The sequence below is a fragment of the Colossoma macropomum genome, unplaced genomic scaffold, assembly GCF_904425465.1.
Source record: "Colossoma macropomum unplaced genomic scaffold, Colossoma_macropomum, whole genome shotgun sequence".
Lineage (NCBI taxonomy): Eukaryota > Metazoa > Chordata > Actinopteri > Characiformes > Serrasalmidae > Colossoma > Colossoma macropomum.
The window spans coordinates 51,741,605-51,760,836 of NW_023494792.1; the positions used below are offsets into that span (position 1 = coordinate 51,741,605).

General features: G+C 38.9%; 1 protein-coding gene across 2 annotated transcripts in view; it reads right to left on the reverse strand.

The window, feature by feature from the left end:
- Positions 1-667: 667 nt before the first annotated feature.
- The window catches only part of rap1b (RAP1B, member of RAS oncogene family), a 79,320-nt gene continuing 60,755 nt past the window's right edge, over positions 668-19,232 (reverse strand). For both annotated transcript variants that reach the window (XM_036577536.1, XM_036577537.1), the window contains exons 4-8: positions 16,568-16,624; positions 12,383-12,523; positions 8,244-8,387; positions 3,588-3,703; positions 668-2,720 (exon numbers count right to left, since the gene is read on the reverse strand). In XM_036577536.1, the coding sequence (XP_036433429.1) occupies positions 3,617-3,703; positions 8,244-8,387; positions 12,383-12,523; positions 16,568-16,624 (429 nt within the window). In that variant the 3' untranslated portion in view covers positions 668-2,720; positions 3,588-3,616. The remainder of the gene's footprint in view (positions 2,721-3,587; positions 3,704-8,243; positions 8,388-12,382; positions 12,524-16,567; positions 16,625-19,232) is intronic.

Below are 19,232 nucleotides of genomic sequence, written 5' to 3' on the forward strand. Positions count from 1 at the left end.
TGTCTAGATCTTAATCAGACATTTCCACTTATATACATTAAAGGGGAATTCCATTGATTTTTCATAATTTCTGCATAATTCACTCATTAGGATGTAAACAAAACTCATTCAGTGTCCTTTATTGTAAAATGGTTCACTGTAGACAAACTTAGGGACTCGATAGGAACCAGGAGTCCTAATGTCTACAATGCAAATATACACATTTTATTTGCTATCCAAAATAACCAGTGAACCTAAATGTGTCTCGAGGCCCTGTTCACACCTGGCATTAACATGCGTCCTGGGAGATCCGATCACAGCTGGATGGAGCCAGGTACAGATGTGAGCGATGTACAACTCTGAGACACATTGTGAACCAATCACTCAAACCACTTTCAGAGGTGGTCGGGGAAGCATAACATTTGTGGCGTGAATGCTAAGCATCTCAATGTGAGGTGGTTCATGTAATAGCTTTCTGTGAAGTAGCTTTAAGGGGCATTAAACACTTAAGATGTCTGGTTCCCATAACCACCACTGTAAAATTTCAGACTCTGCAAGTTTCTCTAGAATGGCGCATTTTACATCAAACCACTTTGAATGTCTTTGTTTACAGCTTAATGATTAAATGATGCAGTATTTTTTGAAATCAGCGCAATTCCCCTTTAACCATAATCTTAAAACAAGTGTATAGAGAAAATGTTAAACTGATTTTTATTGACAGAAGAACTCTGAAACAATACACAAACATCCAAGTGGCAAAACTGGCTTCTTGCAAGCCCTTGCATGGCAATCCAATTTATTGAACTACAGATGCTCGGTTATACAAAATTGCACCACTTTAATTAAGGCTTTTAAGTTTACATTTGGCCACCCATCCCCCCCTCCCCTTCCCTTCCCTCCCACCCCACTATTAAGCAGATGCTGCATTTCAAATACTGTGGTTCTACCTCTCTCAGGCCAAGGTTAACATCAATGAGATGTTCTGTTTTACTGTTTGTATGTTTTCTTTTTCTTATGAACAAAACCGCAACAAGGCATTTGCCTACAGGATCAGCAGAGGACACTGTATCCATCGCTGTTGTGTTTGTCAAATTTTATACTGAGTGGAACCCCAGAACGCATGCATAAAGCATTCATTATGCACATAAACTGTACATTATATTCAATCTGAAATGCAGAACATGGATGTTGATGCTGGGAAAGACACTGGGCTGCAGTTTATCCTCGTCTTATGAATGCTTTATGAATGCATCACATGATTGCACTTGGTACAATATGATCATTTTCTCCCCTATTGTTCCCTTTTCTCCCTGCTCATTCACACAAGGTCCCCACCCCCGACATTCACTACAGTTAACCCCACAGGAACGCAGACAGAAAACAGGTCAAACCAAGTATTACAAAAGTGAAACAGTCACTAACAGGCAAGATTTTTTTCTTTACTGAATGGATCCAATATGGTTTTCATATCCTCAGTTTACCAGATGCATTAGCAGGCAAGGGGGCGGAGTTACATACAGTGGAAATCTACAGTAACTGGACCGATGACATTTGTTCCATTTGTTTTGTAATAAAAACCCCAATTCTTTAAAATATAAGAGGGGGATTCTGTGACGAGGGATTGGACTGTCTACTTTAAGCTCAGCCAATGAGAGGTGATGTCACAGAGGTGAGGTGTGGGGCTACATTACGACATCACACTCATCCAGGAGTCTTACTGGTGAAGCATGAATTTGCCAAGTCCCTTCCAACAGTGCCCCCTTTTGAAACCCCGCCCACTGTACAAACATATCTGTAAACAAGATAAAGAAACCTGGCACGAGCGATGGATTTTCTTTTTTCCTTTTTTTTGGTAATTTTTGTTAAGTTGGATTTTCCTCAAAGAAAAAAGAAAAAAAAAAAACTAAACAAAAGATCTGAACACATATTTGAAGGCAACATTTGAGGCTAAGGACAACATGATAGTGACAGAAATCATTATATATTTTTTTTGTTTTACTTTTTACACGTACATTACTGTATCCACAGGTTTTTCCTAAAGATAAAACTCATATCAATAGTTCTTGCGATATACCACCTCAGCAGAGCAAAAAAAGAGAATCTAGTAACGTTAAAAAAAGAGAAAATGCAAGAGAAGGAAAATCAAGAAGAAAATAAAAGCAAAAAAAGTTACAAAAGACAAAAAAAGAACAACAAAGAGAAATGCACAGAAACCAAGGAGCGAAGTTAGCTGTATGAAATGGACTATATAGGCGCTCTTTGGACTTCCTCTCATCTCTGGCTAAAATAGTGGTGCTTATAAATATCGCATCATTGTAATTGCCATGGCAACGTGCACAGTCAGGTTCAACACTCGCTCCTTACATTTCCAACGGTGGCTGTCTCCGTTAGCAATAACACTGTGTGTAGGCGCTGGGTTTTTTTAAAATTCTATTAGCTCTTTATTCATTTATCCATGTAATTATTTTTTTTCTATTTCAGTTGCATACAGTTAGAATATATATTTATATATTTATAAGTAAAAATCTCTTTCTTGCGACACTTGGAAAGTGATCATGGTTATCTATGTGCAAAAAACTAACATGATACTGTAGCTTTGAAATCTGTTGGTTGGTTGGTTGGTTTGCTTGGTTGGTTGGTTTTGTTAAAGGGGCATCACCACACAGGAAAGTCCATTCGATGTTAGGTTTTAGTAACGTCGGAATGCTGGCACTGCTGAGAGACACAGCAGCTAATCAGACCTGAAAAAAGAGAGACAGAAAGAAGAGAGTTCTTTATAAGAGCTACTCGTTATGTCCTGATGCATGGTTTTATTCTAGTAACTGACACAATGATAGAACTGATCCTGCACCAGCAATGGAATCACATACACACACATATATCAAATGTATATCTGAGATATATATATATATATATATATATATATATATATATATATATATATATATCTCTCAGATATACATTTGATATATTTCTTATACCCCAGAATTTCAATTACAAAAAAACAGATTTTTCCCACCTCAGTAAGTATCTGATTGCTTTTTTTTTCTATGAATGTTGCAAAAAAAAATTGTCTATTTTGTGTGCCATCCTGTTAAGGATGCAGAAAACAAAAACACTGAAAACACACAAAATTTGCCAGTTTCTCAGCACTCAGCTCCCTAAAAGGGTTTAAATGATGTCCCTTATTCTTCATCTGGGCATTTAATGTGACAGAACATTATTTTTATTGCTGAATATGTTGTGTAACAAGGTAGAAAAATCAAGGACATGGGCACATTATAAAAACATTAATTCTAAGAATACCATATTGAATTTATATATTTTATATATATATGCATGGGAAAGGTCTGATGTTAATTCAACTTTTATTTAACAATATTTGGGACAATTGCAAAGGATCTCTATATGGACATGTAAAAGGACTGTATTCTTAAAAAACAGTCAAAGTTATAAAATGTTTCATACCATATGTTAATGGTGAACTTTGAATTCATATATTTAACATCGAATAACTTTGATTTATGTTACTATTACATTTTATCAGATGATGTGGACTCAATATAACACTGATATCATACTCTTATGATGTCTCTTACAGTTCTCACCTGGCTCAGAGCGACAGAACAGCTGTATATTAGAGCAGCTGGCAGTTGGACTTTTTGCGCGCCTTCCCAGGTACTGGAGTTTTCCTGTTGATTTGCCGGACCAGGTCATAGAAGATCTACAAAAGGCAAAGAGCACAGGACATATCACCATGAACACTGGAGGACAGGCCAGAATACAACACAACACCTACAAAATAAGCTTAATGTCATTGTCATAGCTTCAGTTTAAATATTGCCCTTTTTCACCAATCTCAAAACAACAAACCCCTCAAATCCTTCAATCCTATGTTACAACAATGACAAATTAAACTGCAAAACCTGCTTCAGATCACCAACAGAAGGCAATGTCTCCTAAATGAGCGCCAATCAGATACGTTTACTATTGTGGTGAGCTGAAATGTGCTCAGACAGACTGAATGGCACGACTTATTTCAGTAGATGACAGCGAGATGAGCCTTTGGGGCAAGACGCACACACACACACGCACACGCACATGCACACACGCACACACACGCACACACAGTATAGACAAATCATCCAGCCAGTGGTGCGCCTGCTTCAAATCACATTTGTTCCAGTCCCTGTGGAGCTGACTGGGTACACAGCCACTTCAGTAAGGCATTAACGATGCTCAACCACAATTATTAATGAATTCGTAAAAGCTGCTAATCTTTCCCACACTAAATAGTCTGGATGGGCTGCGATTCACTAAAAAGCTCTTCAAATTATGAAATTTCGTTTGCTGCCAGCCCTGGTCAGGGTCTCTGGCATTGCTATGCTTCTTTGAGGACAGAAGCTGTCCCAGGTTAGAGATTAGGCTCTCACTGTATCAGTAACTACATTTACAGGCATTCCTATTGGTAGATGTTAGTCTAACAAAGACTGCTAAGTTAACTAAGATATGTACACAGATCAATTGTCATAGCCCAGTCCTGGAGGTCTGTCATCCAGGACAGTTCGGGTTTTACCTGCTGATTAGACTCCTCTGTTATTGCCAGGTTTAGTGAAGGTGTTTAAGCAGGGAAGCTACAAAACTGTGCTGGACCAGAGTTGTGCATCCTGTCATAGTCTGACTACGATCTTGGTCCATCTAAGCTTAGCTCAACTGAAAGCAAAAATTGACCAGACTGCTGGAGATTGATCTGGACTTGTATCTACTAGAAAGAGTCCAAAATAAATGGGTGTCTATTGGGCTTTTGTGCAAACCTGTAATTTGTAAATGGTTAAATACACTTGTTTTGTCAACAACAGCAAAAATTCTGCTGTTACATATTTGAGCTCCTAATGCTGCCCTTCAGTAAAGTGTTACCAGACTTTGTAACAGTGCTTTATGTACATTCATGACATCACTGAGTGCAAACTGTTTCATTAACCAATGAGCTGATCAGCCAATCAGCGCCCAGTAGCAGTAATATTGGCATCCTACAGCCCAAAACCTGCTTGTTGTAGAAAAAGGGCAAGATATTGGTAGGTTTTCATTGAGTTTTTAATGTAATACATGTTTCTACTTTCATAAATAAATTAATAAATAGAAAAGTTTTCATTTTTAGACATTTAGCTTCATTTACGCCCCACTCATCGAGGGACTCACTTTTTGGGGCATCTAGCACAGTCATGTTTTTGGTACGATGAAAGGAATAGGAGGTGGCCAGGCTCCCCTTAAACTGGTTCCGGTACCACATGTGTGATGAAAATTTGACACCAAAACAAACTTGACCACCAACAGGCAAAAGGGCTTGCACTTGGGGAGAGGTAGAGACATCCATCAAGATTTTGTCAGAAATAAACACCACTTGATATTTAAATGGATGGGGGGGGGGAGGCTGATCATGTTATGCGGCAAGAAACTCATATATGGATAAACTAGGTGCATCATGAAGGGGTGAAGTCAGACCATGCAGGAATGCATGTAAACAGATCTATAAATGGCTTCGGTCTTTTAAACGACTCATGTAAACGTCTTGATTTGCCCCAGTTTCTTCTAAGAGCTTAGCCATGCTATTGTGTTCATGTAAACACAGTTAATGGAGCCAATCACAGGCAAGCAGCATGAACAGAAAATTACTGGATTAAACCAATCACTGGCCATATAAAGCTATAGTGCAAATATTGTTCTTTAACATGACTGTTTTTTTCCATGCAATGTCTCTATCAAGCTTCATTACTCTTGAAACAACATTTGTATTCTATTTACTGACATGGCCTGAACATGCCATTACATTGTTAACACAAACTAATATCTCAATAATCTGACCTGCCTGCTCTGCTAAAAGCTCTACAATTTACCTTGTACTGTGCATATTTCTGAAAGCTCAAGAGATCACTTCACATAATGAGAACACACCACCAGGGGGAAGCACTAAGAACTGTTTTCATTTGACTGTGGACAGACAGAAGGTCCAATTCTATTCCTGGATGGCCTGTGTCCAGCACAGCTTAGCGTTTTCCCTGCTCAAACTCACCTGATTTAACTCCGCAGTTAGTTACCAAGGTTTAGTTTGCATGTTTTTGCAGAGAAATTGCCAAACTGTGCTCAACAGTAGCCCTCTTGGACCAGGAACTGGACATCCCTTTGCCAGTTTGATGCAAAATCCTTATTAGAACAACAGTAAGAACTTTTCTCCTATAAAAAACAGGCAAAACGTCTGAAAGTCTTTAAGCAGCAGATTGTGACTGACAGTGATGCATTCTTAAGACAGCAAGGCACTCAGAAGACCTCACTAAGCTAAAGCCTCTCTTAACTGATTGAGCTGCATGCTGCCCACTGTAGCTTTATTGAATGGGTGTGTGGATTTCGATTAGGGAAAGTGAGAGGCAGACGCTGGGGTTTTAATGATGACACAGGGATGCTATTTTGACAGGGATAAATTAACTCTGTTGCAGAGATGCCAGACTTCACTCAAAGGCTGATGAACTGAGATCATTTCCTTCTTCCCGGTAATAAGACACTATGAAGAGTGCGACTGACTCCAGGCCAGCGCTGGGACTTGATAGCATCTACCACTGAAAATGAAGGCTGCCAATGCAGTCTGACTGCTCAGACTGAAGCAGAGCTTCTTGCTGACTGAACACAAGACAGCTCTGTGCCTCAGACTCAGCAGTGGCTGAGCCAAAGCCCTCACACACAGAGCTTCCTCTGTGTCTGTGCATGGCAGCTGACTGCCTGACGTGGGACTATGTGACCAAGGCCACATCGAGCGATGGCACTGGCTGACAATAACCACGTTTTCTGTCCGCAGCACTTTGGGCAGAAGACTGAAGCTATGCAGCGTCTCACCAAAGCAGACATAGATGATGTAAAAAATATTTATCATGATACTTGAAGACATTTTCTTGGTACATATCCATCAGGATATTCAATTTTCTTTGATTTTGAGGTTCAAATTCAAATGTGCCATCAAATGCACCAAAACAGTAGTTATGCATTACTGAGTTCAATTTCAGGGGCAAGAGGAAAAAAACACAACTGGTAAAAATAAATTAATAAATTAAAAAATATGTATTAAAAAAAAGTATATATGTTTGGCGTAATGGGCTGACATCCAGTCAGCTACTTGTTAACACGCAGTTACCACAGTTTCTTGATATCTAGCAACCATTTTAATAAGTAATTAAAGGTTTAATAAAAAATTAAAATAATTACATGAATGAATAAAACAAATAAATAACAATTAAAATAATTACCCACAAGAAGGAGGCTAAAATTAAAGGAAAAATTATAAAATATGAACACACTGGTGTGTGATATTACTAACTAGCAATGAACACATTGGTGTGTGATATCATTACCTTAACTAGCAATAAGATATGGAAGTCCTCCTGAAGAGCAATACTCTAGAGTGTTTCAGATTGAATAGAGATGGAGAGGGGAGTGTCTAAAATAATCTGATGGTTTAAGGAACTGTAATTCATAGACATGAATAGACAGAGATGCATTTTCATCTGTGTTTTGGAAAAGTCAACAGTGAGGTAACCGTCCGATAATACACTGTAACAAACCTAATGGAGGAAAGCAAATATTCATTGTATGAGTGAAGGGTACTCCAATAGTGCACCCTTTAGCACAGACACTTCTAGCATGCAGGTGTACAAGACTATTTTAAACTTAAAGATAATGTTTCCTTATATATGTCTGTATGTCAAGAACCAACTAATTTAACACACCAAAGAAAGTATTTTCTGCACTTTATCCAGTGCATTCTGTCATCAGTGAAACCTGTAGGCCTTGTTTAACCTACAAGTCTTTTGGTACTCTACTGCAATTTGAATACAAAGTAATCACACTTTGGATAAAGTAACAAAGCAGGAGATGGCTTCTGATCATGAGTCAGAGGGATAGGGTGTCACGAGATCAGATTACAATGCAACTACCTCACTTTAAATAGGTGTGGCTGATGAAGATAGAGGTACTTTGTCTTTGCACTCTACAAATGAAAAGTGCAACAGAGCTCGCAACAGGAGGCATAACCTCAATGAGACAAAACAGAGAACAGCAGTGGCAGTGCTGCACTAAGCGTACATTCAGACCGCACCTAGAGCAACAGTTACAAGGCGATGTATCAATCTGTGATATGAAACAGTACAATACAGAAGTGTACAGAGTTATGCTAATATCCATAGAGATATAATGCACTCAAAGAAATGCATTAGGCTCACCTCATTTACGTTAATCTTGGACTTTGCGGAGGACTCCAGGAAGGCGCAGTTGTTCCACTGGCGGGCCAGGTTCTGTCCCTGCTCCTTTCCTACCACCCTCTCATCCTCCAGATCACATTTATTCCCAACCAAGATCATCGGCACCTGAAGGACAGCAAGGAACATAGGGTGGTTAACTTCTTAAATTCTGAGCTCATTATTATTCTATCTAACAAAATAATGTTTTTAACCTAATCTCTCTCTCTCAAATCTGTAGCATACAGTCAACTTTTTCTGCGTGACAGAAAAGATCAAAAACCTTGTCATTCAAAACACACACATTACAGATACCAAAGGACAGGTGATACATTTTTTCTTTAACTAAAGACCAAGAAAACGGTCAAAAGTACTGTCCATGATGACTGACCGTACAATGGACGCAGCACAAAGATTAGATTGAAGAAGTCCTGCTTTAAGGCTCATCATAGAGGAAATTACTATGAATTACTCAGTAACTACTAAGTATTAGAGAGTAAAGGTGAATTTTTCATATCAGCATAATTAAAAGCTTAAGATGTAAACAAAGTCATTCAGAGTGGTTTGATGTGAAATGTTCAGCATTGTTCACAGTGGTGTTGATAGGAACTAGACATCTTAAGTGTTTAATGCATCTAAACGCTCCCTCACAGAAAGTTATTACATGAAATGCTTATGAAAACACTGCCTGATTCATGGGACATTATTTTGCAATAGTTATGAGGTTTTGGCCTAATTTGTTGTTTTTTTTCTTTTTTTTTGTTTTAATTAATCAGAGAGAGGTACATGCAGGGTGTTGTAAGGCAAAATAGTGCCTGAGGGGAAATTTTTTATACATACACACATTATTTATATATATATATATATATATATATATATATATATATATATATATATATATATATATATATATATATATATATATATATACACACACATATATATACACACACACACACACCATTATCAGTATTACACATAAAATCTCAGAAGATTTCAGTTTTCAGTAAGTTACTCTACTATGAACCACTTCATGCAGACATCATGAAAAATCTGTGGAATTCCCCTTTAAAGGGAAGTTATTAACGTGGAAAATTCATCACAGCTTCACTTTCCCTTTAATCACTTCCCAATTTGCAGCACAGAAGTTTTTATTTCTCATGTACTTTGTGGCTGCATATATGAATGCAGAGGTTCCATAATCACACTTGTGTACATACCTTTAGTACTAAGCCTTCACTGATTGACAACTGCTAATTCTTTGAGTATGGAAATAAGGCAGTGACTGACATTGATGCAGACTGAGAGCGTGAGGGTGAAAGTGTGCCAAGCTGCAGAGAAAGCCACAGATCTCATCTATGATCTACACTGACACTGAGCATAGCTCCCTAGAATCCACTCTTAAGAGTACAAAAGGGCTTTAAGGCTGCTGAAGATTTTTCAAGGTCAAGATGTTTTTGAAAAACACAAGAATAAGCCCTTGAACGGATATAAATCTGAAAGAATCTATTCTGACAGCTTGTTGGCTGTATTCTAAACAGTGATCGAGGAAATTCTTCCCTTCTGCTGCTTCATTTTTTACATACGCATCAATTTTTTTTCTATTAAATGCTGAGTGCTCTTCAACTTCTCCTGTATGTTGTAACGTTCCACTGGTTTTCTATTATTCAATACTGTTAAAGTCAGAGACCCTTCATTGTAATTACCCATCATAACTACTAAGTAGTTTTTTTGTTTGAATATGCATATATTCTTATTTTTTCATCCATTATCTTTTCTCAGTGTAAGAGCTTCTTGACAGCTGCACATCTTTTCAGACTCATAGTGCTGAGTTGTCTTCTCACAGTAGAAGGATGGACAGAAACACCTGTGGATGTTTTCAGATGTCAAGTAAGAGTGGAGCTTGATTTCTGCTCTCTCTCAAAGATGAAAGCTTTAAGTGCTGTTTATCTGATGGTGACAGTTTTGGTGGTCTGGCACAGCGTTTCTCAATCTATGGGCCGCAGACCACTAGTGGGCCCTGAATCACCCTCTAGTGGTCAGTGGGCCTGTACTCAGTGGGAGGCAGTAATTTGGGCCGGTAACATCACTGTAAGTCATAAAACATATGTGGAAAAAAGATCAACTTAATCATTAAAAACATAAGAATTAAATGTTTCATAATATAAATATTAATAGAGATGTACAACAAAAACATCACAACAGTGGAATAATTAAACGTCATGAGCCTGAGACAATGCAGCCTCGGGTGCGTGATGCAGACAGCTAGCCAGAGATGGAGAGGTTTCTGAGGGTGCTTTGTTTAGTGTGGACTTATTACACCTTTTTCTTTAGTTCACTCCATTTTGATGTGTGAATACTCCACCCATATTCGTGTCTGCAGCAGACAGAGGAACTGGTTTGTCAAACTGATAAACCAATGACAAAGAAGTAATATAAGAACTAAGATTTATCATTATTATTGATTGTGACAACACTAATCCAAAAGCCTGGTGAATGGAGTGTGGTTTATTTTAAATGAATCACAAAAACCCTCAAAACTAGAGAGAGACATCCCAATATCAAAGAATTACTCTTTTGGGAAAGCCAGTGGAGTATTTTCAGTGAAAACACGATCGACTACAGCTCTGAATCACAGTCCACATCTACGTCATACATTTCTTTTTTTTTTTCTTTTGCCCCCTTTTTAACATTACTACAACCATGTGTTTTTTAACGTTTTATGTTTTTGAACATATCTTCAAATTTTGCAAACCTACTGACAACCAGAATGGCCGATTCAATCTTTTTGAGACCCTAATTTTCAAGGGTTTTTAGTGTCAGCATTTAAGAAAAGAAAAATAAAGGTTTTTATTTTAAAACTGCTATGCTTTGCAGTTATACACAGGTGAGCCTTGGAGTGGAAAAGGTTGAAAGCCTTGGAGCGGAAAAGGTCTTGCACAGTTGTTAGGAGTCCCACTTTCTCTATGTCTTTAAAAAAGTTTTTGAACTCTGGTTTGGAAACTCCTCCCCCCCCACTTATATTCCTTTCATTTTCCCCTTCCTGTTCAAGTGGACTATCTTAGCTCTAATATCTTTAGAAATATCTCCTGAAAATGAATAACTTGTACTTATTTGCTCTTTTGACTAGCAATTAAAAAATTAGGGTGGCCTCTGACTTTTGCACGGTACTGTAGGTCTTCTTGGTTACTAGTGTATTCTTGTATTGTTTGTGCTGAGCCCACCAATCTGCTAGGAAAATTCCAAGCAACTATGTTGGCATGGCAACAAAGAAACAAACTACTACATGTATTGTATTTATGCCTCATGTAGGGATTTTGATGTGTGAGGTTTTCATAGTCACATTTGCAAGTCATTTCTAACAGCTGCTGGGAAGCCTGAGAAGCTAATGAGGAAAATAAGCAGAAAAAACCCACTGAATCAGAATAAAGCTCTGAGCTGAAATGGGAGAGGAAGTCTGAAACCGAGAGGAAACGCATGTACTTAGACTACGAATAGCACCAAACTTCAGCTCAAACTAAAAGCTTATACAGTCAGTGGAGTTCAGCTCCACAGGGAAGTAAAACTGTAAGGCGGTCTCATGGCTGGCCGTGCAAAGAGCTTTCCTAATCCATCTGCAATGAGGAAGACAACTGAAATAGTGCAGGTCAGAGGGGCTGTGACATTATCTTCCTTCTCGGAAACATTCTGAACAACGCCACACACACACACACACATCCCTCTTTCACTGGGATTCATTTCCTCCATGTTCTTTGTATACATACAACAAAGTTGGACTTTAACCCACCATGAATGAAACTCAATAAGGCTGCAACCCAAATACCACCTACGCTAATTATATGTACAAAAGAACAGGACAAAAAGCATGGATAAATATAGACACAAAAACAAGTTAAAGAAGTGAACCCTCAAGATCATCAACACAGCGTGGGTGGAAGTAGAGGTGGGGGAAGGCTTGGAGAAGAGAGACAAATACTGAATCTATAAAAACAACGCTGGGAGATCAAAGCTGACAACAAAGCAACACACTCACACAGGGAGCAGAGAACATGACAGAGGCCACTGATAGAGAAAAGGGCTTTATGAATGATGAATGGACAAACGGGGAGGGAGGATCGACTCACATCGTCAGTGTCTTTAACTCGCAGGATCTGTTCTCTCAAGTCCTGCAGGTCGTTGAATGTGGACTGTGCCGTTATGGAGTATACTAGTGCGAAGCCCTGGCCGTTCTTCATGTACAGGTCCCTCATGGCTGTGAATTGTTCCTGTAAAGAAGTGAAACAAACACTTTGAGAATTCTGGTAATTTCCCAGCACAAGATCAGTGAATAAAACCATTTACAGAAAGTGAGAGCAATGTTGCATAACCACTATGCACAATTTCCAAACACAGATTTGGATAGAAATTTGAATTACTGTATGTTGTGTTGGAAAACTTTTTTGCTACAATTTTTTACACAAAAAACAGACATAATGGCAATGTGTTAACTCCTTAAACTGCAGTTTTAATATTCAGTTATTAATCTTATTTTTCCGTAACTACTGTGAATTATTCAACTATTCCAACTATTAGGTAATTTATGTAGTTATTAGAGTGAAGAATGAAGTGCATTTTCTGGGCACTAATGATTAAAAGCATGGTTCGCTGAAATATCTATTTTACACAATTTTACCCCAGATATAGTCAATTAGCCAAGACATGTTTAGTGCCCAAATTTTGCTTCTTTTGTTAGCGCCGGACCTACTTATCTCGTTAATAAACACTAAAAGTCAGCAGTCACCCAAATCTTTCCTGTAAATACATCCCCAAAACTTCTCTCAACCCACTAAAACTGCATCCAGGTCTTCATTAAGGTTGTGCAGACTTCACGTGTGGTTTAAGGACAGTATGACTTACTGTGAACTATACAAATAAAAAAAAAACAAAAAACTTTACAGTGTAACAAAATGCTACACTACACTCTGTATGCCTGTGTGACTTATGCACACAATGTGTAGTCAAATTTCGGCACAATGCCTGTTGTCTAAAGCGGCTGCTCACAGCATCTGGCTACATGGTAAAGTTCTGTTCATTTTTATAGTTCACAATAATTCATACTGTACCCTAAGCCACATTATCACATCTGTGCAACCTTAATGAAGACCTGGATGAGAATGTGTTTATTGAAAAGCTTTAGGTGACTATTTTAGTGTTTATTAGCAACGTTAGCCTTGTAGATCCAGTACTAAACTAAAGAAATCAAATGTGGATATCAAACATGTCTTGGCTGATCAACTACATCTGGCAAAATGTGTCACTGATTTTTTTTAACAAATCATTCCTTTACAGTATCGGTCCCTTACAGTATTGGATCCTAGGCAAACGCCCCTCGGTTACTGATTATCAGTTATTTTCAAAATATACAAGATGCTCTAGTACTACACATTTGCAAGCTTCATTGAAACCGTTTCAAAGAGTTGCTTCACACAAGTACGTGTCTGAACTGATTGGTGCCACTTGTTAAGATAACATTAATGAATGATGAGTTAACGAGCAGAAGGTGTCCTCATTAGGTCTAAGGGTTGCTTCTCCTTGCACACTGGGCTACTGATCCAATGGCCCATGCCATTCAGGTTGAGTGTGAGGCGGTTGCCAAGGGCAACACATTTGTAAGGGTATGAAGAGGCCACAAAGGAGAAATAATTACTCTTCTGTCCACAGGATGGGGAGTCCACCTGTGAGGGCCTTGTGATTTGTTGAGCAGGAAAAAAAATAAATACAAACACAGATGCACATGTGTGTGTGTGTGTGTGTGTGTGTGTGTGTGTGTGTGTGTGTGTGTGTGTGTGTGTGCGCGCTGCTGACACACACAAACATCAAAGGGCTGTGTGGCCTCCAGTCTGAAATACTGCAGGAAGGATACAACTGTCATATGTGCTCACAACTGGGTCGAGCTGACTTTTGCACTAGATACATCTTTAAAAAACCTAGAAACTTCCTTGTTCTCCCCTATCATCACATTCATTCATTCTTTTTAAAGAAATCACCAGCAGACCCCTTATATACAGGCTTAGGTGTTTAGAAAGGATTTTCTTTTCCGATACCAATAATGAAACTACAGTATGTTGAGTATTAGGTGATACTGATATCATCTTACACTGTGACAAGGCTGTCCATTTGTTTATATGGAACAAAGTTCTACATCTGCCCCATGTTGGTTTGTCATGAAGAACTCGTAAAACATGCAAAGCATACATTTCTACTTTGTGTGGAATTTAAACCTACAAAATAACAGGGATGCATGAATGGAATTCTCAGATTTTTTTTCTCCAAAACAAGCAATTGGCCAACGTATTGTTTTGATTTTGGCTGATCTGTTTTGCAGTTTTATGATGTAAATAATTGCAATCATGCTGTATTTGATTGCTGTGGCCACTTAACCATGACTCATTGCGCTAAATAGCCAGTTTCCTCTTACCTTCGAAGAAGCGCTGTGTTTGATTTATTTTATTTAAAACAGACAATTGATTTTAATTTAAGAATTTAAAATGCCAGTTTGGTCCCAAAAATAAATAAATAAATAAATAAATAATGCTACAATGCAACTTTGACTAATAAAAAGTACTAACACTTCTGTTTCAGGTGTTAACTTAGACCACACAATGTGAGATTTAAGTATTTAAAAAAAGGAAAAAAAAATCTTTTGGCTAGTTTGGCAGTAGAGAAATCAGAATCTGCCACAAAAATTAATAATCGGTGCACCTCTAGAAAACCGGCATCATAAGTCATGTCATATAGACCAAATATATGGGATGGATGGGATGAAGGGCAGTTTTTCAAGGAAGATTATTTTTTTCCCCCACAATTTTTGACCAGGGAAATGGCTTCCCCACCAGATCCAGCCTTGTTATGCTGTACTACAAGCAATTCTGTGACATTTCCAACTAGATTTGCTACAGAATCTGACTTTTTCCCCCTCCGATCATCATTTTCTGCTGGTATCAGCCAAACCAACACTGGTTGGATACCAACACAGGGTATCAGATAGCGGCCATCTCTATGAATGTGTAAAAGACAAATGTGAGGGATGAAGTGAGATTTGTTTTCAGTTGGACATACATGTTGAAAGGGGCTAAACCATGAGTAAGCCTGCTGAGGCTTTGTCAGCCATCTTGGCTCTTCAGTGTCTGACTGTGGTGCCACTCTGGAGCAGAAAGCCCAAGGACAGCATTCACCATCTGTCACCAGGGCTCTGGGGCTATAAAACAGGGGAATAGGAAACTGCAAACATGCCTTGCTTTCCTCAGGGGAGAGGCTCACTCTAAGCCCTTTTGCACCTGAGTGCGAAAACGAAGGCTCTTCTGTTGTGTTTGCAACTAAAATACATTTGTACATCCTTGGAGGGCCTGGATCACATTTCCAAGCATGGATTCAGTGGCTTGAGAAACTCAACTGAACTTAATCTCTGAAAGCGTTAATGCTCTTTGTCAAATGGAGCATTATAATGGATATACAGAAATTCAAACCTGGTATTGAATTATAACAACAATCTGAGGTAAGTAAGAATTATATAAGGGTGTAACATAAGTTTAGTTTAGGTCGTTAACACAGCAAATATGATTCAATTATGACTGTCACGATTACACAGTTAAACTCAATTTTTTAAATTATCACAATTTATCTCCTCGATGAACTGATGATCTGTTAGCAGTTTGCATGATTATAATGTATACGTTAAATAATAATGTTAAACAGAACCTATTAATATACAACATAACGCAAATCAGTCCGTTTAACATTTGACTCTTTGCCGAAGTTTGTATCGTTCTCACAGTAGGAGCTACTGCTAACAACAGCAGACAAGCAATAGTCAAACATTATTTTGCCACATATGCCACAACTTTTTTTTTGAAAAGCTGGGTCAGACACTGGCATCCTGTTTGGTTGAATTGAAACAGATGAGTAATTAAACCAATTGAGAAGACAGAGATGGAGTGGGGGTTATTTTTACTTCTCTAATTGTGGTACAGGCAGACATTAAACGTCTTTATTTTAATGCAACACAATGAGTGTGATAATGAGTTTTATACAATGATGGGCTAGAGAAGGTTAAAATAAAAATAGGTTATTTAACAGAGGCAAATGGAACACTTTGAAGGAGGTGCTGGACAATTTTCAGCACCGTGCATAAAGTTATTCTGGAGTTTCTGAAGGCTGGAGTTTTAAAGGCTGGTAATCAGTAGATCACTTGATGACTAATATAATGGACAAACCTAGATTCAACATCCATTAAAGTAACAGAATTTAAAATTCAGTCTTAAGACCCTTACCGTCCCTGCAGTGTCCAGGATTTCCAGCATACACTGCTGGCCATCCACCTCCACTTGCTGCAAAAAACAAAGAGAGAGGAAAACGAATGAATAAATCAATCACCAAAATTTGATATGAACACTAATACCTTCCGATGCATTCTTTTCTCCATGGTTGGCCACTAATGATGCTGCCCATGGGGTGTCCCAGAACTGCTAGCTAACTCCCTGCTGGCTTGGAATTGACACATAAACGGGCAGGCTATGCTAAATGCTAATTTAAAAAAAGCCTGCAGGGGGCTACTAGCTGTCTCACAGCACTGCGTTCAATTTGACCCATACTGTGCAAGTTGGACCCTGAACAGGATGATCCAGATGCCTGAGAGAGACGACTGAATGAGCCATTTAGGATTAGAATCCTACGTCTCCAAATGCAAAAAGTAAGAAGGCCTTAAATGTTCTAGTAATAAAATGTATATATTTTATCTCAGAGATACGTTATAATCAAAAGTATGTGGACACCCCTCCTGATTATTGAGTTCACGTGTTTTAGCCATACCCACTGCTAAAAGGTGTGTAAAAACAAGCACATGACCATGCTCTCTAGACAACCAGTGACAGTAAAAAGAGTCATACTGAAGAGTTAAGTGACTTTAAACATAGCACTGTCATAGTCACTTCATGAAACCTCTGCCTGCTAGATCTGCCTTCATCAACTGTAAGTGCTATTACTGTGAAATGGAAGAGTCTTAAAGCAACAACAGCCCAGCCACAAAGCAGTAGACCACGCAAACTCACAGCAGGGCCACTGAGTTCACACAGGCCTACCATCACTGTGCAAATCCAAACATCAGCTAGAGTGGTGAAAAGCACAGCACCACTGGACTCTGGAGCAGTGGAAACATTTTCACTGGATTGATGATTCACGCATTGCTATCTGGCAGTCTGATGGACGAATCTGAGTTTGTTGGATCCCAGGAGAATGCTACCTACAGGGTGCCAACAGTAAGTTTGGTTGAGGAAGTATAATGGGATAATGGTCTGGGGCTGTTTTTCAAGGTTTGGGCCCCTTAAGTCCAGAGAGGGTAATGTTATTGCTATGACACACAAACATCGTAGACAATTATATGCTTCCAACTTAGGGGCACAGTTTAGAGTAGGCCCTTTCCTGTCCCAACATGACTGCACCCCTGTGAACAAAGCGAGGTCCATAAAGACAAGGTTTGACGAGTGTGGTGTGGTGGAACTTAGTGAGCCCTGACCTCAATCTCAACAAACATCTTTGAAATGAACTGGAACGGCTATTTTCGAGCCATGCGTTCTTGTCCGACATCACTGCATGACCCCACAAATGCTCTTTTCACTAAATGGGCACAAATTGCCATATAATAAAATCTTGTGGAAAGCCTTCATAAAGGATTGAAAGCTGTTAGTCGCAAAGATGGGCCTAACTCCATATTAATGACCATAGTTTTGTCCAACAGGCTCACATATAGGTATTCACATACTTTTTGGCCATATTATGTATAAGTTCACTGCTAGTTGGAACCATTTCAGTTGTGGCTTAGAGGACAGCTAGCTACATAGCCTAAAGGTGAAGAAATCTGTATAAGACAAATAAACATAATACATGAAGTGAAATATCAAAGATTAATCCTGTCTATCCAGCTTTTAAGGAAAACCACTGGCCCATGACTTAGTTCTCTCTGGCCTTTCTTTAGGATAGGCCTTTCTCTGAATTTTAGCGAGGACACTGATCTAGAACAATCTTTTATAATCATTCTGAAAGAAATCCTGGCTTTCGAGTGGGGGCTTTCCACATTCTCTTTTTTTTGGATGAGTGACAACACAACACTGGCTTGCGTCCAGTGCTGTAAGGCACTCTCTGTCAACACCGGTAAACCTCGCCCACAGGAAGTGCCCCTGGGGCGTCACTGTGAAGCGCAAAGAGGAAGAGGGGTGGTGACCCACATGGGACTTCCTGTTACAGTTTGACAGGAGCTTCATTTTTAGTTGTAGTTGTTGTCTCAGGGCCATGTGTCGTGGCCATTAATAAACATGAATGGCAGCAAACACGTCAGGCAGCAGATTTATGCATGCCCATGGTCCTTCCTTCCATTACTGACCTGTCTCATTACCCACCCACTCAGGTAAATCACTATTAGCTGAGGGTGCAGTCAGTCCAACTGCAACTCGGCATACACACACATTTGCTCTCTGACACGTTACAGGCACAATGCTTGATGACACAGAGGCCGGCAGACTTGTGACATGCAGAGTCATAGTAAAGAGAAGAAGGGAAGTCAGTCTACACTCTTAAAAAAGTCAAGGGTTATATATAGAACCATGACAACTGACAGGACCAACTGAATGCTAAAATCTTTGCATGGATAAATAGCTTTTATCCATGATGGATAATGGATATCTTCTTTAAAGAACCTTTTAAAAGCAGTTCTATATAGCACCAAAAAGTGTGGTGTGCCTTTTGATATGGGCCATGAGCAGCAAGCACGGTCAAGCGTGTTCAAAATGCTTCAAGAAAGCTTCAAGAATATCTGTTGCTGCTTGCCATGAGCTACATGCCTCTAAAATGTACAAAGTACACAAAATCTACTCCACTCTGGTATAAAACAAGTTTGCTTTGGCCTAATTAATCAGTGATGATCAGAGTACCAAACTGGTGACT